Source organism: Vidua macroura, chromosome 2 (genome assembly GCF_024509145.1).
Source record: "Vidua macroura isolate BioBank_ID:100142 chromosome 2, ASM2450914v1, whole genome shotgun sequence".
NCBI lineage: Eukaryota > Metazoa > Chordata > Aves > Passeriformes > Viduidae > Vidua > Vidua macroura.
This window is the reverse complement of record NC_071572.1, coordinates 14,996,572-15,021,202: the sequence shown is the minus strand read 5'-3', so window position 1 is coordinate 15,021,202 and position 24,631 is coordinate 14,996,572. Positions and strand designations below refer to the sequence as shown.

General features: G+C 36.5%; 1 protein-coding gene across 2 annotated transcripts in view; it reads right to left on the bottom strand.

The window, feature by feature from the left end:
• The window catches only part of RPS6KA3 (ribosomal protein S6 kinase A3), a 71,233-nt gene that overhangs the window by 19,174 nt on the left and 27,428 nt on the right, over positions 1 to 24,631 (bottom strand). For both annotated transcript variants that reach the window (XM_053969929.1, XM_053969930.1), the window contains exons 3-10: positions 20,330 to 20,446; positions 18,121 to 18,202; positions 14,362 to 14,442; positions 13,319 to 13,398; positions 10,746 to 10,852; positions 7,719 to 7,756; positions 7,201 to 7,343; positions 4,033 to 4,103 (exon numbers count right to left, since the gene is read on the bottom strand). In XM_053969929.1, coding sequence (XP_053825904.1) covers positions 4,033 to 4,103; positions 7,201 to 7,343; positions 7,719 to 7,756; positions 10,746 to 10,852; positions 13,319 to 13,398; positions 14,362 to 14,442; positions 18,121 to 18,202; positions 20,330 to 20,446 — 719 coding nt within the window. The remainder of the gene's footprint in view (positions 1 to 4,032; positions 4,104 to 7,200; positions 7,344 to 7,718; positions 7,757 to 10,745; positions 10,853 to 13,318; positions 13,399 to 14,361; positions 14,443 to 18,120; positions 18,203 to 20,329; positions 20,447 to 24,631) is intronic.

The window sequence follows — 24,631 nt, the reverse complement described above, 5'->3', positions numbered from 1 at the left end:
GTTATAAACTTCTAAATTTTCATAATATGCTTTGATCCACTTAAAGGTCCAGTTACTAGCAAATGACACCAAACAAAGCGTTCTGATAGTTATATAATAGAAGGACTAAGAAAAGTACCACACTATGACACACACCAAGATGACCCAGGAAGCAAACTAGAATACATAAATTCAATTAAGGTAGGACAGATCTTGTAGGATTAGCTGGTAAAAAAAACCAAAACAAACAAACAAAAAAAACCCCACAAACAAAAAAAAACATTCCTCTTTTCCTTTTTGCTCCTCTCCCCATTTTATTTCAAATAACACTTTTACAATTTGCCAGCCTTGAATTTTTAGATTTGAGTTTTTGTACTTCTTTAATTTCATTTTGTTTTATAATCCTTGTCATATTTTTTTCCTCTCCCTTTAACGTTGAGCCTTCATTCTTTCTGGGCTTACTGGATTAATAGAGCTTACTTTTTCTTGTAACTATGATAATGGTAAGGAGGGATATAATTCCCTCCTTTCCATCACTAATTCAAACTGTGGTTTGTATTCTTGTGTAACAGTCCATGACACAAGCCTTGTGTTTCAGTCAGAACCCGATCTGTCTTGTATTCCAGGTATTTGTAGATATTCACATCTGCATCACTTGTGTAAATGCATACGTGTTGCCACTGATTTATTATTCATTACTTTAAAACTAGAACTTAGTAAATTTTCCATTCCTTTCAGCATTAAAAAAGCTAGGGCAGGGAGGAGGAAAATCTGAAAAACATTGGCTTCTTTAGGCTCTTCAATAACATACTATGGACAGATCAAGGCCACCAGTGGAGGGAAGAAATGGGCAGTGGGCCATCCAACTCTTCCTGGCTGGCACGCAGCACCACCTTTCACAAAATCCTGTATCAGGCACATGACAGGGGAGAAGGAAAGGCAATTGCCAGGTTTCCTCAGAGTTCCAATATTATGCAACTACATGAATGACAGCATTTTTTTTCTGACATTTCTGATGGGCAATGGCAAAATTTTATATGAAGGCATACCTCTTAAGTAAAGGAGAAAAATGTTTAAAATTTCAGCAACCTATCATTACTTCAAACTGCAGGGCTTTCCAGTTTTAGGTGAAACACACAAGAATAAACAAAAATTTGTCTTGATAATGTTGTAAGAACTAAAGAAAGCTCAAAAAATTTGTTGTAAGAAGAATACATTTTCTGTGGATTTTTAGGAACAGAAGGTAAGAAGAGCAATATATTGTAAATATACACTATGGAAACCAGAATTCATATGCACAACTGTCCATTTTAAAGTTTTATGAAAAATTTAAGGAAAAATATACTAGGTATGTGGAAAATAAAAAGAAAACATAGACCAGAAAAAAAGTGTGGACTTATCAGAAAACACTTCAAAATATCTTCTGGTTTTCAGCTGCTTTTATGACCAAAGGAAAAACACTTATATGCAAGATAATATTCATAAGAATATGAAACATTAAAAGAGAGTAAAATGTCTTTACATCATAGCACACTTTCTGTGCAGCTATTTGAAAAGACTAGAAGGTGTAAAAAGTTGGAAAGAAGTTGGAAAGTTGGATCTTATTAAGAGATACATTCTCAAATGAAATCTGAGAGTAATTACAGAATCATAGAAACCTAAAATTGCTTAGGTTGGAGAAGACCTTTAAGATTATCAAGTCCAACCATTATGCCAGCACCACCCAGTCCACCACTAAACCATATCCCTGTGTGCCACATCTTTTTAAAAAACCTCCAAGGATGGTGAATCAGCCACTTCCCTGGGCAACCTGTTCCAATGCTTTACAACCCTTTCAATGAAGAAATTTTTCCCAATATCCAATCTAAACATCCCATAGTGCAACTTGAAGTCATTTCCTCTCATCCTGTTGCTTCTTACTATGGAGAAGAGACTGACCCCCACCTGGCTACAGCCTCCTTTCAGGTAGCTGTAGAGTGATAAGGTCTCCCCTGAACATGCTCCAGAATAAACAAACCCAGATCCCTCAGCTGTTCCCCATAGGATCTGTGCTCCAGACCCTTCACTGGCTCCATTGCTCTTCTCTGGACTCGCTCCAGCACCCCAGTGTCCTCATAGTGAGTAGCCCAAAACTGGACACAGGATTTGAAGTGCAGCATCACCAGTGCTGAGTACAGGGGCATGATCACTGCCCTGAGCTGCTGGCCACACTGTTGCTGACACAGGCCAGGATGCCCTTGGCTTCTTGGCCACATGGGCACACACTGGCTTATGTTCAGCAGTTGTTGACCAAGACTCCCTGGAGCTTTTCTGCCAAGCAACTTTGCAGCCTCTCTTCCCTAAGCCTGGCATGTTCCCTTAGTATAGGACCTGGCACTTGGCCCCACTGACCCTCACCCTACTGGCCTCATCTCATTGATTCAGCCTGTCCAGATCCCTCTGCAGAGCCTTCCTGCTCTCCAGCAGATCCATATTCCCTCTTACCCAGGTTGGGGGCACGTGCAAACTGACACTCAATCCCCTTGTCCAGGTTGTTGATACAGAAGTTAAACAGGACTGGCCCCTTGAGAACACCACTTGTGACCAGCCATCAGCTGGATTTCACTCTCTGGGCTATGAATGACTATGAACATCAATTACCTGGAGAAATGCAAGGATATTCTACATGGCAGCTGAATACAGAAGATATTTATAGCAACAGTGAAAAGACTGTTGAGGAACAGAGCGGAGTCACATGCAGGCAAAGAGAAGAAGAGAAAGATATGACTCATGACACACACAGAAAAAAATGGCTCCTGAACCAAGTGAGAGTGCAGCAGAACTATCTCAGACTAGCTTCTTGTAAATAGGAGGTGGTCAGAAGGAGTTTATGCTTGCTGTGAATAGATAGAACTTTTTAGTTAAAAGACATTGAATAATCACAACATGAAGATTTGATCTGGCATAGTGCTGAGGCAGCAGAAGAAACTAGCATCACTAAATATATTTGCAAATAAGATGAAGAAAATAAAAAAAGGGCAAAGAATAACATAACATGTATGCGTTATGAAAGCAAAAGCCAGGAAAATAATGAGTGTGTTTTCTAGTGGTTTTCACATTCTAATAATTTAGAGAAAATATGAAAGAGTTCCATATATTTATTTTTCAAAACAGGCTTTCAGTGCAAAAGAAATTCCACCTTTGATATATGGGTAGACAAGTAGTTAACAGGACTGAGAACAATGATAAACAATGAAGCAGAAAACAAATGAGAAAACTAAGATAATTTTATGAACTTCCATGGAAAAAAATTGTATTAGTTAAAAATAGATGGAAACAGAGAAGTGAACCTATGATATGAGGAAACAGACTTGTTTGCAGAGTGTTTGGCTACAGTCCCAAAAATGGGGCATTTATGCCATAGGTTGTATTAGTTTAGAGAACATGTGGGGAATTGGCAAGGAAAAAAGCAGACCTTCATTAGCAAAAACAAGAACATTAACTGCATGAAGGAAAGCAATTCTCACAATAGAGCTAATGCAAAATCTATGCTGAAAATAGCAAAGGGAAAAATTGGAGCTTAGGCGAATCATAGGAGAGTACCGAAGGGAGGAGTATTGGGGAGGCAAGTTGTTGGCAGCACCATTAATATACAGAGGTAGGGTGAGGAGCTGGTAAGATAAAGAACGATGAGGAGTTGAAAATACTTTCTCAAAAAAACTCCAAAAACCTAAAACAAAGGGAAAAAAAAACCCAACAAGGAAAAAATGCATATGTTATCAAAAAGGCTAAGAAAGTTAAAAAAATATTATGGAAATAAGATGTGAGAGATCATGTGGTTGGAGAAGTTATTATTACAGATTAAAGAGCTGCTATGAAATCCTTTGTACCTGGTATGGTGGAGGAATAGTGAAGCAAATTAGATAGGCAGCAAAGGGAATTAATAATATGGAATAGGGAGTGAGGATTTACCAGTACCTTTGAAAATGAGGGAGGAGTAGAAATTAGATATTGCAGCCCGGAGGGCATCCCTGTAGAATACCTGATGAGATATATAAATAAGAGTGTACTCACTTGAGAATCATAGTCATGGTTTCTTTTCTGTCTTTCCCTTGGAAAGGTAGAGTACCAGTGAGCATTTCAAACTGTATAGAGTAAAACTTTCATCAATTACATTACCTGGACAAAAGCTAATTTTTGACAAAACTACTTAGCATCTTAACCTTCCCAAAATTCATGCATGTTAACAATCAAGTCTGTGCAAAACAACTTCATTGTACAGTTTCAATTGCTAAGAACATTGAGCAGCCTTTGCCATTTTTAAAGCTGCAAAATATTTTCCTATATTGGTAACTTGCTTTACATCCTTTTATCTGAACAACTTAGACTATAATGTTCTGTGTTTCATTTCTGCCTAAAAATTTTCTTCTAGCAAGACTTGATCTGTACAACTGTATTTTTAGTTTTAAACAAAGGGGATGGAGTAGGGAAAAAGGTTTTCCTTTCAAAAGTTAGTGATGATTTCTCCTCATGCAGAAGTTTTTAAAAAGGTCAAAATTTTAAAAATTGGCATGTACACAGCCTTCATTGGGAAGGGGAAAAGGTTAGCTGATTGACAAAGACATGCATGATGAAAAGTGGTTACTGTATGCATACAGTGGAAATAAAGCCTGAAGGAACACGGAAGAGTTACACAGTATGTGCATGCACATTCTACAGTGCCTGGCAGTAAGCAATAGACACTGCTAAAATACTGATTTGTTCTGAAAGTGACTGAGTAAAAATAGATAAATATAAAGGCACTCCTGTTGGACTGCAGTATGCTGCAGGGATATCAGATCTAAGTGAGGCAGTGAAAGCAGTCCGGCAGCAGTCATGGCAGCCAGCACTTAGGTAGAAATCAGATTTTTTTGGTTTAAAAACTGCAAAATAATTTAGTTCAATGCAATTTCATGGCATACAGTTAACGACATCAAAATTAAAATAATTATAAAGGAACCCTCTGAACAGCTTATGCAAACTTAACAATGGTATCCTGAACACAAGGTATCCTCTATTCCCCTCTTTTCTGGTATGACCCAAATATTCAGCCTCCTAAACATAAAAGATGGAGTGGATAACTTGAATAAATAATGTTTGACTACATTATTTGTAGATCTACAATAAGAGCATGAAGTTGCACTAACAGTATTCTTTAAAACACCATTTTATTGAAATAAAATTTGAATTTCTTACTGCCATCTCTTCACTACTGGTAGATACTTTATAGTCTAGATAATATTTCTTTACTGATATATTAAAAAAATTAAATTTAATAATAATGCCAACACAAAAAAAGACTATTTTTAACTTTAACACCTAAGACAATTGTCAGGAAGATGTGAGAGGGATAAGCCAGAACTATAAGTAGAAAAAAAAAATTTGTGGTTTAGAAAGATCTTCACAAGGTGCACTTAAAAAAATAAAACTTTTTTTAAAAGGTAACTTCAGAGTGCTCCACTTACACTTGCAAGAAATACAGTTTCTATAACAAGCTCCTGATTTGTCACAAGCACACATACTTGTATTAACAGCTCAACATGTGTATTCTTTGTCACCCCTCCCAAATACTATATTCCAACATTAATAGGCCAATAATAATAGGCTTACAGAATAAGCCAACATTGGGCTTTCCTACTTATGTTTTATTTCAGGAGGAGAGTACTTGGGTACTTCTGAAAACTTTAAATGAATGTTTTTACTTGTATGACATCCCTTAAAACTGTTGCTGTTTCAAAGGACAAATTGGAATATAGTTCTTAACAATGGCTTAATCAAACTTAGTGTCTAGCAGCACAAGAAAAGAAGCCAAATGATTTGTTGTAATATCTTTAAAGTCTCCATTTCTATGCTATAACTTTTGTTTACTCTAGTTACTGTGTACTTATACCACACCAACCATCACTTGAATTTTTGTTCAGCTCAGAAATTAAGAATGAGTTAAAAGGGGATACTTACAGATTGATTACAAAAAATATAAACTATAAATGCAAGCAACAAGAATATGTCCTAGAGAAAGCTGCACTGTATTTCATATACTACTTTACAGAATTTGGTTTTTAAGGTCATATTTTGGTATTCAAAGTAGAAGCCAAAATATTTAACATGCAGTGTACTTAAGACTATGAAAGCCACCTAGTCACAGCTAACATCTTACAGCAATTTTCAATTATACCATATCCACTTGATAAACACCAAATTATGTTTCCTAGCTTTATAAATTAAAGCTGAATTTTAATTATGTTTGTGTTATCAACAACAAATATTCTGCAACTACATTGCAATTATCTTTTAATTAACTGTTCTTAATGATAAAATGTGTGGTTGTGAGGAGTGTGTGTGCTTGCCTGGAGAGAGTTCAGTTATCAGGTGCTACTTTTACATAGTCAGTTTTCAGATCACAACAGCATTCTAATCATCATAAAGCAATAGGATGACCTATTCTCAGACACAAGAGTCCTTGTACTATAAAGCACACACATTAGTTGTACTGTTACAGTTATGTAGCAAAAGCAGTAAGAAATGAATACATTTATACAATTATTTAATTTCCATGTCAAAAATGCACACAAATATTTTAGATCTTTCAGCATTCCTTAAATATTAAACATGATTATTCTTTTCCAGTTCATATTCCATATACATAATATTTCCCCTGACTCTGCAACTTTACAGTAATTACCCCTTGCAGAAACACCATAAGCAACTGAGAAACTATATCCCATATCAGGCCAGTGTCATTTAGTTAAATTTGATGTGTGAGAACAACAGTTGAACAGTTGTCATTATTCCACTAACTTGTAATTACACCGCAGACTCTAATTAGAAAGTTACCAATCTCCTTTTTCCTCTTAAATGTAAATTCGAATTTAAAATTTGAATATGAATTTGTCCCCCACTTTGGAATAGACAGCATTTTTCTGTATACTTCTGTATTTCTCTTGGTCTCCATAACATTCAAACTATCATAGATATAATGTATTTGAATTAAATGATAATAAAATATGGCATATTATTGGTGTTGATATAAAACCTAGTCCATGTTCTTTTTCAAACTCTGTGGTGTTATTGCTTTCACACAATTCAGACTTCCTTTGCAGTTAAAATTCATGTAAAGCTCACCTTAGGGGTTAGGGTTTGATTTGTTTCACCAGCCCTTGCAAATCACAATTTTGCTATTATTTACATTTACCAGAAACCTACCATTAAAACACCAAAAGACCACCAGTCTGCACTCTGTGTATGGCCTCGTCTGTTAACAACTTCGGGTGCCATATATTCCACTGTTCCACAGAAAGAGTAGGCTTTTTTTTCATGATCAATTGACTCCTTGCTTAAGCCAAAATCTGAAAGGAAAAAAAAAAAAAATTCCAAATGTAATTTAAAAAAAAAAAGTTCATGCTTAATACTTTTACCATAATATGAAGTGTTATGCTTTTATCATTTGTACAGACAACTGAACACTAATATGGGAATTACAGGATTCTCCTTCCTTCCCCACATGATCATAGGTCCATAAATCATATATACTTGTAAAGCAGGTATATTATTGAAATATTTACAGATTTCATTTATTTCAACCTAATTACACTACTTGCTTCCACAGCTAAATTACCAATTAGTTAACATTACTTATTTTATCATATTGGTTTACCAAAAGGAAAATGCAAAGATTTTACTATTAACAGAAATTATCCGAATATTGCAATGCCTTTATTCACCTGTCAATTTGATATGTCCTTCCTCATCAAGCAGGATGCTAAAAAACAATAAAAATAATATTAAAAACGAATTAAAATATCTTAAGTATTGTTTCAGACAACATACTGACAACATTTAGGAATAAACAGTAGAGGATACACAAAGACAGGGAGAATTAAACCTGCATGAAAATGAATTATTAGAAAGTACATTCAAACTACACATTTTCTTTTCCTTCTACTCTTTCTTCTTAAAGATTAAGAAACAAATTTACTGGAGTTTTATTCAACTATTTGATTATATTCAGTATGTAGTAAAATGTACTAACAGCTTTGGCCATCTGCAGCACATGCAGCAAGCACTATTGTAATTGTTAAAAACAGAGGCATAGATCTATTTCTCTTATACCAGGTATGTTTTCATATGTATACATAACAGGTATTAATTTCTAATTACCATTTCAAAAGTTGTTGACCACTTCAAGTAACACTGAGTAATAAATATCCTCATGTTGTACCAAAGGACAGGACCCACAGGCCCTATACTGGGAGCAGACCTTAGGCTTCCACCTTTTCACTTCAATCACAAGAAAGGCCACACTTCTCCGAGATGCCAACTGTCCTTGACTACCACTGAATATCACTGCATTGCAAAGCATGCAAAGTATTCAAGAACTGGATTTTGTAACACCCCCTACACAGTGGATTTAGTTCCTCCATCTGTATTTCATCTTGGGGGTAAGACATGACCCAGACCCCATCCCCTTCGTCTTTGCAGTTTGCATGGCAGGAACCATTAAAATCTGTCCTAAAGTGCCATATGCAAACATCGCCTTCCTGCCCACCAGCAGATCAACACTTCCACAGCTTGGAAGACCAACAGCTTGGTCTTGTCTGTGGGCTTGCTCAGGGTGCACTCAATCCCCTCATCCAGATCTCCAGTGAAGATGCTAAACAGGACTGGTCCCAATACAGAGCCCTGGGTTCACCCAGGGTGATCACCACTGGTGATCAGCCTCTGGCTGGATGTAATTCCATTCACCAGCACTCTCTGGGCCTGGTCATCCAATCAGTCTTTTACCCAGTGAAGAGTGAACCCATCCACACCATGGGAAGCCAGTTTCTCCAGAAGAATGCTGTGGGAAATGGTGTCAAAGGCATAGAATCACACAAGATAAGGGGATAACGTTATGTCTCAAACGCTGAAAGTCATTTGGCTCTGGGGCCAACCACAGATTGTTGGTAGCAACAGATAAGGATTGCTAGTAATAAGCAAGGATTGCTGGTAATCATACACTGAGAAAGAACAAGATGTGCCCAGAGAGGAGGCCATGCAGAGATAGGGCAGCACTTTTCTGGGACAAACATCCACGTTCTAATTCCTGAAGATAAGCACAACCCAGTACAGCACAAGTGCAGGAATGAGGTTGAGAAGCAGGCATGGACTGTAGGGGAAGAAAAGACCACCCAATATTCCCAAAGACCCCCAACCCATTTCCAGAAAGGTCTGAAAGAACAGACTTTGTCTAACAACTAATTTGTATGGAAAACAAGAAACTTACCTTCATGGCAGGAAAACCTATCTATAAAAACATATCCCCACCAAGCCCAACTGATGACCCCCCCGGATCCTGGATATCCCATCAATTGGACTGGCACTGTAGCCAAGACTGGTGATCTCTTTTTCTCTCTTTCTCCCTCTAATTCACCTTTTCTTTTCTCTCTTCCTTTTCATCTTACCCCTTTATCTAAATCCCACTGCATGTGCTTTTATAGTAGGTCAGGGACTAAAATACCAATTTCCATGCCCGGAATATAATTTACTAATAAAGCCTTGTGATTTTTTTTCAGATCCTCTGACATATGCTGTTCCTTTCCACCAGGAGCATTTACAAATCTTGGGTGGTCCTTTCCCCTTAAGGGTTGGATGTCACAAAAGGCCTTACTAAAGTCTAGGTAGACAATATCCAGAGCCTTTCCCTCATCCACTAAGCAGGTCACCTCATCATAGAAGATGATCAGGTTGGTCAAGCAGGACCTGCCTTGCATAAACCCAGGCTGGCCTGGCCTGAAGCCCTGGTTGTCCTGCACACGTTACATGATGGGACTCAAGATGATGACTCCATGACCTTCCTTGCCAATGAGGTCAGGCTGACATGCCTGCAGTTTCCTGGTTTCTCCTTCAAACCCTTCTTATAGTTGGGTGCTACATTTGCCAGCTTCCAGGGTCCTGGGACCTCCATGGTTAACCTGGACTTCTGATGAATGATTGAAAGTGGCTTGATGAGTTCTTTGACCAGCTCCCTCAGAACTCTTGGGTGAATCCTATCTGGTCCCATGGGCTTTTAGGGGTCTAAGTTGCATAGCAGTCTGCTGGCCATTTCCTCCTAGATTATGGGCATTTCCTTATGCTCCCAATCTGTCTTCCAGCTCAGGGGGCTGGGCACCTTGACAACAACAGGTCTTTAACAACTTTAACAACTTGTCTGTTAAAGACTGAGGCAAGAAAGGCATGAAGTACCTCGTCATTTTCTTCATCCTTTGTCACTATGTTTCCCCTCACATCCAACAAAAGATGGAGATTCTCCTTGGTCCTCCTTTTGCTGCTGATTTGTACAAATATTTTTTGTTGTCTTCTGCTTCTGGGATTTCTAACATACTGATATTCCTTTCATCCTTGCTGCTGCAAGGACCTCCATTCCTTAACTCAACCTCCATGGCAGACCAAAGGACCTTGGTAAAACACTGTCCCTCAAAGAGTGGCGTGCCATCCGCAGGCTTACCTCTGGCTTTGTCCCCATTCCCCTTCAAACCACGTTTAAAGTTCCCTCAACAAGCCCCTGTAAGTCCTAAGCTAATATCTTTCTTCCTCTTTGAGACAGGTGAAAACCAACATTTTAAATGAAAATAGCTCATAAACCTCCCCCATCTTCCTCTGTTCAATTTATATAGTAAATTACCAAAGTTTAACAGTTGGGAAAAAGTGCATAGGAAGAAGTGCTACAGAAATGAAATTAATACACTGCATTTCTCACAGAGGAGCCTTACTTTTCTGGTTTTAGGTCCCGGTATATTATTCCAAGACTATGTAGATGGTCTAAAGCAAGTGCTAATTCTGCCAGATAAAATTTAACGTCGTCTTCTGTGAACATCACCTGAAAAATTAACACAATGTATTTCACATGTGAAATCTGTAAAGGTTACACCAGCACAAACTAAATAACAATACTGGTGTTTCAGAAGGGTTTCTTACAATACTTGAATTCATTGCAACACAAAACACTAGAAAATTCAAATTTCTTAGTTACACAAAAACTAGGATTTTATAACCCACACTATTTCATACTTGAAATATTTGGATATATTTGAAAAAGAACTTTTAAAGGCAATATATTTTTCTTTCTGCAAATTGGGAGATTATCTGATTTCTGACTGTTCAAGAAAACAGACACATTGTAGTGAAACTGAAATACTTTGGAAGCACTTAAAGAATGTGAGTACCTCTTTGTTGGACGGGACTATTTCATTTACAGACAACAAACGGACCACAGAAGTCCAAATGCCTGAATTTCATCCATGAAGTAAGAAAGAAGAAAATATATGCATCTTGATTTTGGAAGGACTGTCCCTAGATACTTTGAGAAAGAAGTTACAGCAATGGTAAAAGCCCGAAGGTGCAGCCGGAGATGTAACTGCAGAAAGGTAGATCAAGGAGTAAACTAACAGGAGTTAACAAGGCGTAAAGTGAACAGCCTGTGTAAGAGCACAGGAGGATTCCAGGTAGCAATCCCACTTTTTGGATTAGGAAGATGAACTACTCTCTGTTTATGTTCATTGAAATGAACATATTGTCCCAATATATCAACTGTTGTGACCCCTGACAGAACACATTATAATTCAACTCTTCTAAGACTGCAGAAAAAGATAAAAATAAAAACAGATCCTGCATGATTTGATTCTATTTCAGTTACTACTCAGTTATTTTACTTGCTTTTAGAATCTAAGACTAATACCTTAAGCTAAAGCATACAAACCCAGAAAAAAGAATGGCAATTCTTTTTTATGCAAAAGCATAAAAATTTATTTCAGCAAAGCTGAAGATTTTAAGCAAGAGTTAAGAATGGAGAATATGTTTTCCCCTCAGTAGTTTCATGAGAGAAAGCGATACTAAAGCTTGTACAATAGATTGTTGCTGATGTTACTTCTACAAGAGCCAATATTTAGTGCAGACATATTCAAGAAAGGAAATCTCTATAAGAAACATTTAAAAGCTCAAATAATAAAAGATCCCACGAGGAGGATTATACACCCACATTACGTTATTTAAAATTGTTGCACTCATCTTTCCTAACCTTAAACATCTGCAATGTAGACATCTAGCTTTGAATTAATCACCTTTTCCTTTGTAGTCAACAGGAAAAAAGCAACAACTTTTAGTTCATCTGACCTATTTCAAAATCACATGGTGTGGTATGAGGATGACATTAATAGCATCCAGCTTGCCGATTTCACTCACCAGTTATGAACTCTGCTTAGATTCAGGTACCTATAATGAATATTTCTCATCTAACTACGTTAAATTTTATAAAATGTGAGTGGCTCAGGATGAAAAAATCATCAGCAGGAAGCCAATATAAATTCTTTTTTGGGAATCAAGAATGAACTACGAACTTTAAGAGTATCTCAGTTTTAGAGCACTAATAATCTATCAGTTACCTGAAGCAAAACAAATGACAAAGGGCAACTTGAAACAGATGGCATCATCAAAACAAATGTAATAATTTATGTGGTCAGCACAGACGTAAGGATACATCTATATACAAGTAAATTCCATTCTACTCTCCTCTTAATAACAATACAGCTTTGTAGTGGTAACCCAGCTGCCCCAGATACTGTTGAGGCAAAGTAAAATGGAAAGCAGCTACAACTGGAAGTCCAGGCTATCAGATACACATCGGATACAATCTCTAGCCTAACAGATATTTGGTGTGAGTTTTTGAACAGGAGTAATGGATAACAAAAACTTAAAGTTAATATTAGATGTTAACATTTATTTTAGGAATTATAATCAAATTGAATTGAGGTAATGAAAATCTTTGAAGTTGTTATTTCCTATATCTACACAGACATATTTCCATCGTGACGGAGGCAAAACATTCATTTTTTGATAATTACTAAAAGAAGTGGAATACAATGCTCACTTTTTAAATATACATACATTATTCAACTTTGCATTCATGGGTAAAAAAAAAAAAAGGGAGTATCTTATCTGCCCCTGAATTCTGGATATTAAAACCAGCCATAAATTTACTTGATATAAATCCAGGTTCTTAATCTTATATTTAAACACAGTAGCAACAGGAGAAGATTTTGCCAGGTATAAAAAACAGCTCAGAAAGACTGCTTGTGTAAGACTTTTTTCAGAAATAATGTAAATTGGCATCAGACCTTCCATGAAGTGACTGTGCAAATAAACTAAACCAAACAAAAAATGTACCTGGTTAAAAACAGATCAAAATTTTATTTGATGAAAACTGAGTTTGAAATGTAAATTCTCCTAATACAGACAATTTATAGTCAAATTTTATCAACAGACAATTTTTCAAATTTAAAAAGTGTACCTCTTTGGATAAACGTGTAAACAAGTCTCCTCCCCTGAGAAAATCCAAAATAAGATACAGCTTCCCTTCTGTTTGAAAAGCTGAAAAGATCAATTAAAAAATTAAATATCACCTAACTTTATCCATGATCAGGAAAATAACATACTAAGCAATTCACCCTTATTTTCATTATTAAAATTAATTTCTCCTTCTTTGTGAGAAAATTTATTGAAATGAATTAGGTAACTGATCCTCTACCATGGACCCAGTAATTCTGATGCTATATGAAAGTAAAGCAAATCATTAATAAAGTTCCTTAAAAAATAAACTTTACTGAGGTTAGCCAGCATTTTATTTCAGATTTTAAAATAAGAAGCTAGATTTAAAAGGGGAAACTAGTAACTAATGAACCTTTTAAAATCTCTAGGTTAAACTCAGCTTAACAGGGACATTTAGTCTAGTCTGCAAAGGAATGGCAAACAAAATAGTGAAAGGTACATAATTTAAGCCCCTTTAGAAAATGAGAGAGAGATATGAGGTTTAAATATAGGAAAAAACAAACCCTAAAAGAAAAATGAACTGAAAAAACCCCAAACAAACCAGAAACTGCCCTTTTTTTTCCCCACATAGTTAAAAGTACTGATACCTCCCCCTCTTACACATAAGGATTGTGCTACAGCTGCTGATTCTATTAAAACTAAAAGGCTGCTTTCCACCAACCACTGCATACATTTTCTATAGAATAAACAAAGCAACTGTAAGAAATAACTTAAAAATGTATGTCATACAAAAGATTAGAGGTTCTGGAAAATAATGGATAGTCATTAATAGATAACTTCTTTTAATAACACAGAGGGCTACTACAGAGTCTTAGTCCTATAAAGATTTAACACCACATGAAGTCAGTCTCAAGCTTCTTTTGCTTGAGAATTATTACAGAGCAAGTCTGCACAACTGGGACTTAACACCTTAAAGTTCTACGATTTTCTGAACCACAAAGCAAATATTAAAAGCTATCTTGACAAACACACCATGCTATAAAAATGAATTTTTCTGCAACTCACCATAATGTAACTTGACAATAAAAGGATGGTTAACTTCTACTAGGATATCACGTTCCATTTTTGTCCGAACCCGATCTCGAACTACAATAAGAACATGAGCAAGCAAGATTAAAAAAAAAAAAATACACTACGACTCAGTATTTCTCACATATTTCCTGATGTACTTCCCATTGTGTAACATTGTAACTTTCTGCAGGTCATTATACCGTACACAGCTGAGCACTGAGAGAATTTATTCCACATTTTTTTCTGATAAATATCTTTATGCATTTTGATTTGCTTCCGTTTTTGCTATTGACAAAACCCAACACTAGGCAAATAAATTTAACAAAACATGAGGAAGCACAGCCACCTTTCAGTCTGCTCTATACCTATTACACCTTCAAACATCACAGCAAAACTGCCATAGCTATGTATAGAAAACATTCTCCTAGTGAAAAGCATGGAGAATTAAAGTCGCTGCAAAACAAACAGTCTAAGTATAATCATACTATCATAAAGATGTTTATATTGGTTTAACTCATTAAATAACTCACACTAATAAAATATTAAGTCATTTACAATTTGGAAGGGAATTTTTTTTTCATTTCCTTTCTTATGGACTTAAAAATGCCACTGATTCAATGTAGTGTATACTTCAGATTATATTTTTGATATTAAGGACATTTACTGAGAGTAAATGTGCATGGAGAAATATATCAGACATTAGAAGCAGTTGCTGCTCAAGCTGACTGTGCTGTCCATCCATGGTGGCTCCGAACAGGACATGCAAGTGCTCCTATGCCACCAGAGATTAAACCCAAATGATCATCACATGCCAGCAATGCAGGAATACAGGCAGGGCAGTCAGCTGAGCACAGCACCTGCTTCAGCTGTTCTCCACAACTCTCCTGCCAGCTCCAGTCAGGGCTTGGTTCCTAACTGAAGCTCTGAATCAGCCAGGACACAAACAAAATTCTGTACTTTACACAGGGGAGAACTATCAAAGTTTGCTTTCAGTGGTCTAAGATGTTCCATGTTTCTCTTTCCTTCTATTCTACGTTTTGTTACGGCTTCTTTCACAAATGTATCTTCCACCCCAGAGCAATGAAGTCCCGTCCAAAGTTTAAGCTGACAGCATTCCTGGTACAATTAACAAGCCAGAGTTCTCAGATATTAAAATGTAACAAGGCAGAAAAGCAAAAGAACAAGAAGCAAAATGATGTTAAGGCGTTTATCTATCTTTTCCCAGAAACAGGCACATACAATAATATAAAAACTTATGAAGAAGTTATATAGATACGTTTTCATGACTGAATACAACTATGACGTTTCCATCTGTCTGCTGAACACATTCCTAAAAATGGAAGCTTACGAAATAAGTGCTTAAATACAGAGCAAACATCACATTTGAATGTTGACCTTTGCATCTAAAGCCATTAAAATGTCACCAGATAGTTGTGCAGTTTAACTGTTTAGGCAGTTCATCTGAATTACAAGATTGAAATTCAGAATATATATTTTTTTAGGCAGGTTCAGGTGACAAAAAAATTTAAGACTTTCAAGTGCCTGCAGCTATGTAGCAGTTACATGGAAAGTATGGACTTAAAACTCCAAGCAAAAGAAGTGTAAAGACCTGAGCTCATTTCAGATAAAGGCACAACCCATTATTTGACTTGACATCTGATTTCTGTTTGACTGTAATTTCCACATGGGTTCTACTGGAAGCACTGATTTTTCTTAATATATTTGATTCCAGATGCTCTAGCAATGTTTTGGCTCTGTTTCTCTCTCCACGTCATAAAGGGGCACTGAAAAATAACACCTTCTATCAGAGTGTATTAATAAACTAGTCTCTGCAGTAAACAAAATTACATGTATATACTGGATTTGCTGTAAACATTAGAAAGTTGGACTGTGTAGTTATATCAATGTCTTCTGGCTAATACAGCTGCATTTTGATGAAAATATTCTCTCTAATTTTGATTTGTTGATCAGGTACACTGCTTTCAAGGGTGGTCTTTTTATCTTTAATTATAGAGCACAAAAGTAACTTTATGAAATAGATTTGAAAGAGCTAATGAAACACAGACAAATCAAGTAATATGCTGTGTTATTTAAAAATACAGTATTACATATAAAAAAAGTTGCAATTCTGAAAAGCAGAATTAATTCCAGTTAAAGTTTCAACAGTAATCTTAATTTGCTTGCAACTCTGCTCTTTCTAAAACATTAATCACAAGCAAGCAGTGCATGAAAATCATCTGATAATCCAGATACAAAGTGTTGAGAATTGTGGCATCCTCTTGATGTTGTCACCTTTCTGCTCAAGCCTTTCACATCCTTGAATTCTTAGTGTCTCAGAGGGTCTCCTTTCCCAATTAAAAGTCATGCTCTCAATTTCAGTATTTATCAGTCTCTCCCATCTGCAGGCAAAACTAGAACCACAGCTTGGACTGTAATTTTTACACAAGGTTAAATTGCAATCAAAAGGTGATGGAAAGAAGCCCTCGAACATCTTAAAAAAGCAACTGCTGAGTGACCTTTGACCAGTCCTGAGCTATTAACAGGCTGGGAAATGAAAGCCTGTTGAGGATATTAATGTACCTTAAATGAGTGGAAATCAAATTCAGAAAAATAGGAAGTAAATAATGAGAATGACTTGTGCCACAAAACACAAAGGAATCAAAATATAGGAAACTGTTCATATACACACTCCTCTGTAACAGTTTTAAGCGTAAGAACTGTGACATTCAGCAATAGATCTTAAGTGAAAAAATGTCAACATTTTAGCAGACGTTCATATACCAATGTTTTTGTTCCCTCCATCATTCTATAAATATTTTATGATAAAAGGATACATTAAAACTGAAATTCAATATAATAATCAATAACATCACTAAAGCACTACAAGCTGTTGGAGCCATCCCAAAATTATCATTTCAGTTTCAGTACAGTCATGAATTAGAAGAACTTCACATAGACAAAACTATTAAACAATGACATAAAAGAACAAGTATACAATCTGGTTAAGGCATTAGTGCCTGAACCAGATGACTTTCCTTTTGATCTATGGTAAAAAATACCTTATTTCTTTTTTCTTACAGAATTCTCTGAGACAGTATTGAGATTGCTCAGGCTTAGACTTATTTTGCTACTGACAGCATTCAAGATCAAAACCACCCAAGAAACAGATAAATACATAATTTGTTTTTGTTCAAGTAACTTAGATTATCAACTTAAGATTTTATGAAACACATTCTACATTGACACCACGTGCCCAGAGTTTGGGGCAAGTGTACTGTATAGTCTTTTTCTGAAACAGACATAAGTCATGTGCTTAAGAACTTCTAGAATAAAACAGCCAATATAAAGTGCTTTGAAATATCATGACCTAATTATAAACTGAGCAAAAGGCATTAACTGTATCCTTGGCGACACACAGCAAAGGAAAAACGGAAGGATATTAAGTTTCAAATAACAGCTCAGGAGCAAGTCAGGTGGCAGATGTAACACAACCACTCCATTAACCCACCATCACCTAAGGAAAGTGGCATGGGAAGGAACCTGCTGTGCTCTCTAACTACCAACATGGTATTGTTAATCCTTAATCCTTCCAGGTTTACAAGACAAAGGAGTGTATTCTGCTATTTCCTGTTTCAGAGAAGAAAGCTGTAAGACACAATCTGTAGAGCAGCAGCTGTGTAAAGATTAGGTTTTGGGATAAAGTCTCTGAGTTTTCTTTTTTATTTCTCTTCCCTTGTTCTAAACAATGCTTACCTTTCAAGGTGGCCTTTTTCAAAACCTTCATTGCATAAAGCTGTCTAGCATCTGATCCTGAGATTTTTTTGACAAGGAAGACCTGCATTAAAAATTAGAAAAAATTCTTAAAAGAAAATAAAAGCAAGTCAGATTAATGTATTTTGCTATGACACCCAAGTAAGTCACTATGATTTCAATGAAACTCTATTTGACAGTTTTAGATTCTGCAAAGCCAAACCTCCTTTCATATTTTTTCCTTCTATTCCTTTATTCATAATCTAAAAGGTTCACTCAAGTTCATTCAGAGGATACTCTGCCAAATTAATTTTGGTCTAATTTCAGTGAGTAAAAAAAAAATTGTATTCTCTCAGAAGTTCATCCAAATTTGACACACAAAAATCAGCTTTAAAAAATTAATCTCTAGTTTTATCTTATTGTAATTCATAGGATGGCACAACAAATGTGCTAATAAAATAATTTTCAGATATGACCATAAATATGTGAACAAAATTTGATTCAGAAATCCATATAAATCAATGTATAAATAAATTTTAACAATATCCTAGTCTTGCATATACCAATAAAGAACAACCAGGCTCAATTAAAGGGTGTTTCATTTCCTTCTTCAGTATCATGGGATTTCTTGACTGGTATTGTTTTTAATACCCTTAACACAAAATTAATTCCAGTGACAAATTTTAGATTTAGGAATGAAAAAAACCCAAAACAAAACAAAACCACCAAAACCAAGTGTCACAGTTTTCTGGCTATGGACATGCACAGACATGTTGTGGTACATGAGGAAGTTTAACATATTATGTGAAATCAGTTTGATGTCTGCTTTTGTGCCCAATTGTCACTTACGTTAACATTCCTTCCATTACCCAGAGACTACCAAATCATCATCAAGAGACCTTGAAAAGCATGCAGATTTACTTTTTTTTAAACTAAATGGGAAACACTGACATCTTCACAAATTATTAGAATAAAATGATTTAAGGATTTTTTAAAAATATTAATGATTTTTGCATAAAGGCTAAGAAAACTGAGGACAAGACTGGCATTTTTGCAGAAATTTCAGTCAGCTAGACAGTTTATTATTTTTGCTTTTTAAAAAATCACATTCCCCCTTCTCCCTCCCATTAAAGTACTGAATTTAGTATTATAAATAAAAGTGATTGCTGAAATGATAACTTATTAGCTTACTTTTCCTTGCCCTTGAATGATTTACTTCTCGTGATCTGAACATTTCCAAATAAAAACTTGGTTATGATTCTGGATTAAATCAAACCTTTGGAATCAGGTTTCCCAGTGAATTCTTACTAGCAGGAGTACAACATTTTATAGTTTCTAAGCACCTAGATTTCCAAACTGAACTGGAACAATAATGTGACTAACAGTAACTTACTGCCACCAAAAGAGAATTGGACGTATTTTTCTAATTTCCCACCATATCTAAGGTGTTTTTTAAACATGCTAGAGCTTAACATCACATTCAGAACTGCAATTAAGGTTGAAAGTGGATGTAAAAGCTCTCCCGTCCTGCCTTACATATTCCATTCAGTCTTGATGATCTGTCTTGCTATGTGAACTTAATGTTTTTCTTTCAAGTTGGATTTGGACAACTAAAAGTATAAAAAAATTATGCCTAGTGAGATCTCAGTACTCATGAAATGCTAGAAACATTGAGTCTTTAACAGATGTTCAGATAAATATCAAGGTACATTGTACCTTAACCAAATTACAGCAGATAATGAACATGACTGGGGTGTATCACATTTACTTCAGTAACTATTATTGCCTAAAATTTGTTCATTACAATTGCAACATGCTACAAAAAACGGCTTCTGTACTGATGACGTCTTACAATTAGCAAGCAACAAGGAATACTTATCCAAAAAACCATTTCAACCCTCATCCTCTCAAATAGAGAAGAGTAGTTAGAGAAGAATGACATTCAATTTTAACAGTAAATACCCTATTATTTAATATAAAGACATTTTTTCTATTGAACTTTGAAATCGACATATCATACTAACATGAGAAAAAACATACTGCTTTAAAAAGATCTGCCACAATTACAGTGCCTAGTTAGCACTAATTTAAAAAGCAGTTTTCACTTGCAACATTGCCTTAATGCAAAACTGTGACTGTTCTAAATATTTCACAACCAATATTCAATTCTATATTCCTGAATAATTGGCTCCACAGGAGTTCAGTTACCAACCTTTCCAAAGGATCCTTGTCCTAATACTTTCAGAAGTTCAAATTGTGAAGGGTCTGCTTTCTCATGTCCTTCCTTTACATGGTGAGTTATTGCAATTTCTTTGATACTTCCTTCTTCCTGGCAGAGGAAAACAGAGGAATACATTTAGATTAATGGTTTACAAATATTTACAAATCCACAATATGTTGAAAAATACCAGTGTCACTGAACCCAATGAACTAGATGATGCCAAATATAGGCAAAAAACCACTTAGCAATGTTATTTGCATAATTAAGACAGACAGCACTATTTCAGTAACAATGTAGCTTAAACTTTAAGAGATGCACTGAGATCCAGACAATAAAAGAGTTGACCGAAGTCAGCAATCCTCAAGCTTTTTCTCTTAGGCCCATATTATTGGGTTCGTATTTCTGTTCCAGATTCACAACCAATTAATGGAAACCAATCTTCTTAACAATTTAGTAATCTTAAAGCACACCTAGAATGTATCAAATGGCCCAGATGTCTTTGGAAAGCCCCCCTTTTTAAACACTTGAATGAGGACCACCATGCTGCAGCAATGCCAATGCTCACCTTTTAAGACAGTGTGAGACACAAGACATTTCCACACAAAGCAACATTTTCCACTTCCACTTCAACAGCAGGCTTCACCTGCCACTGACAAAATTCTGTTGAAGAAAGTATTCTGCCTTTCTTCTCAAGGAGAGTCTATCCTATGAAAGCTACCCAGTCTTCATCCTTTCCCCTTTTGTGAGAAGCTGGTCACCAGAAAGCTCTAAGCAGCAGTGAATCTTATCTTCTTGCTCTCTGCATTTAATTCAGTGTTTTCTGCACTGAATTTGAGAATCCCTGAAAACTGACGTTCCTTGCCACACAAGGAAGGAATTTCAGAAGTTATCATCAAGTAAGTAAAAAACCTGCATTCTTGTTAATGTCATCTGAAGATCTATCTAGGCATTACATGCAATCCAAGCTACTGTAAGTTAACACACAACTGACTGTTAGTTAACATACAGAAAGCAATATACTATCTACAGTTTTAACTTCTTGTTCATTCTCTTTCTATTTCTTCTATGGGTTATAGTGAATAAAATAAATCTGAGAATACTTTTAATCTATTTATTGAGGAACTCATAGACCCATTTCACAGAATTGCAGACTGGTTGACATTGAAAGGGACCTCCAGAGATTATCCTGTCTAACCCTATACACCCTCTGCTCAAGCAGGGCCACCCAGAGCCAGCTGCCCAGGACCTGAATATCTCCATGGATGGTGACAACCTCCCTGTGCAGCCTGTGCCAGGGCTCAGCCAGCCTGACAGTGAAGAAGTGTTTCCTGATGTTCAGACAGAAACTCCTTCTTGCCCATTGCCTCTGGTCCTGCCACTGAGCAGCACTGAAAAAAAGCTCTTTGCACCCTCCCTTCAGGCTGTCAATCATCATTTCACCATTGTGAATCCATAGTGAATAACCCCAGCTACCCTTTTGTCCTCCATGTATACAGGAATGCTTAGTTTCTCCATTATTTCTCTGGGAATTAAGGCCTGGCTGACCAATCTGTAGTTCCCTGGATCCTCCTTCTTGCCCTTTTTGAAGACAGGAGTTGACATTTGCTTTCCTTCAGTCCTCAGTCACCTCTCCTGGTCATCGTGTTAATAAGAAAATAATTAACAGTGGCCTCACAGTGACAGCTGCCAGCTCCCTCAGCACTCATGTGCTGCACCAGGGCCCACAGACTTGGATACACCCTGTTTGCTTAAGTATTCTCCCCAGTGGCAGGACCTGAGGGAATGGCCTGAAGTTGTGTTAGAGAAGGTTTAGGTTGAATATTAGGAAAAGGTTCTTAATCCAGAGGGTGCCTGGGCACTGGAACAGGCTCCCCAGGGAAGTGGTCACAGCACCAAGCCTGATCTGTCAAGATCAGAAGTTCAAGAAGCATTTGGACAATGCTCTGGGGCACATGGTGTGACTCCTGGTGGGTGCTGTGCAAGACCAGGAGCTGGACCTCAATGAATTTGATGAGTCCCTTCCACCTCAGAATGTTCTATGGTTTTCCTCTAAGAGTATGTCTTCCTTGCTCCAGTCTTTCCCTTCACCTATATGCACCAAAATGTGTACTGATTAGTTATAGTAGTAGGTTAGTAGAGGCCAAGTTCTAAAGCTGTGTTTCTGAAGCACTAATTTGTAAATTTTCAAGCATTCTGCAAAATTTATGTGCATTAATTAGTGCTGAAAGTACCCTTTTGCATCTGATCATTTCAGTACTGTATATAAATGCAAAGCAACTGTCCACCCAGGTCAGCATATTCCAACACATGCTTCTCCCAAACTGACAATTCTTCTTCAAAAGATTCTTTTTCTCAAAAGATTACAAAGTCGAAAACAAGCTGCACCTAAGAAATCCTGAGTGTGTGTAAGAGTCTGTATATATTAAAAAACTCCAGCATGTGATTTGGAATAATGCACAGAACATGCTGGCAACTTTTAAAATCAGAGTGTGCAAAAAGATACTTCAATGTGAAGAATATAGTTTTAAGAATAGTTTTAGAAGATCCAAGACAAATCCAAGATATCCTCTAAGTTTGGGTGGCTGTTTCCATTTTAAGACAGCCAAAATTTTATATGTGTGTGCACATAGGCATGCGGAGTACTCCATCTAATAACCTGAATTTCTCTGTCTTTTCAGGAGAAAATGCTACCAGCACTGATTACCAGCTGAATCTTTATAGTCTGAAAAAAATACTGTTTCCTTTTACTTGTCAAAGGAATAAATTGCTGGTGGACATTTTTGGTATTATATTTTAAATTATTATGTGATCAGTTGGATCACATGCTACTTAAACCACCCATTGAATCTTAGAGAATCCCAAGGGAGGAATAGAATAGCTCAGCAAAACAGACTGCCAAGCACACATGTCTTCAGATACTTTGATCCATTTCTACTTAATGGTTTTATCTATTTTCTCCCTGGCAATCTTGGAAAGTCAAAAACATGTGAAGCACAACATTCTCAAATCTCTTTTATCTACTGCCTTCAGGGACACAAAGCAATCAGGTGGACATAAGAACATGGAACTATTGGAACAAGTCCAGAGCGGGGCCATGAAGTTGGTAAAACAACTAGAGCATCTCCCTCTGAAGACAGGCTGAGAAAGCTGGAACTGTTCAGCCTACAGGAGAGAAGTTTGCATGGAGACCCCATAGCAAAATTCTACTATCTGGAGGGGACTACAGGGAAGCCAGAGGGGGATCCTTCATCAAGAACTGTAGTGATAGGACAGGGAGTAATGGGTACAAACTGAAAAATGGGAAATTTAGGTTAGGTATTAGGAAGAAATTATTTACTGCAATGATGGTGAGATACTGGAACAGGTTGCCAAGGGAGGTTGTAGATGCCCCAGCCCTGGCAGTGTTGAAAGCCAGAATGGTTAAGGCCATGACCAACCTGATCTAATGGAAGGTGTCCCTGCCCAGGGCACATGGGTTAGAATTAGGTGACCTTCATGGTTCCTTCCAAACCAAACCAAACCCTTCTATGATTCTATATTGCTTTAAAAGCACTACAAAACTCAACAAGAACAAGAAAAGAAAATATATTAACTTGCTTCTCTACACAAACAAAAATTATTATTTTTGAATGCTATGCAATTATTATGCAACCAACTTTCCAGTGGTTATTTTGAGCATCCTCTAAAAAACAACACAAATCCCAAACCACCACTTCACATTCCTGATACCAAGAGAATATTCCCAGACTTTTCTCAGGGCTCAGTTACTCTTCAGTCCATAAAAGGCAGACCTAATAGAACTCTGGTTTAAACGAAAAGGAACTCTAATGATATCCAACTTTAATTTGTCAGTAACTCTCGTTTGGGAGCAAGATTTATGATGAGTGGTTGCCTACAAATTTGCAGTTTCCTTTTCTGACATAACTGCTGAATGCTTGTTATTTTAACCTAAACAGTGTTCTGCAAGCTAAACCTTTTATAGAAACACAAATTATATGCAGAGGTAATCAAGCCCCACTATCTACCTGAATTAAAATACAAGTCTTATACAGTGTAGAAAGAGATCTCTATTCTCAACCAACTGCACTAATTACATCAGATGATAGATGTCATCTTGCAGTAAACTGCAAGAGAAGCCAGCCGTTCCATCTGGTACTGAATTGTTTGATCATTTCTTGGTACTTGGCAAAACCATTTGTCCCATGTGATGAATTGAAAATAAATGAGATGCTGGAATACTTGGGTCCTCTACTCCTTTCTTCCATTTCTTGATAACTTTCCTTGATAACGCAA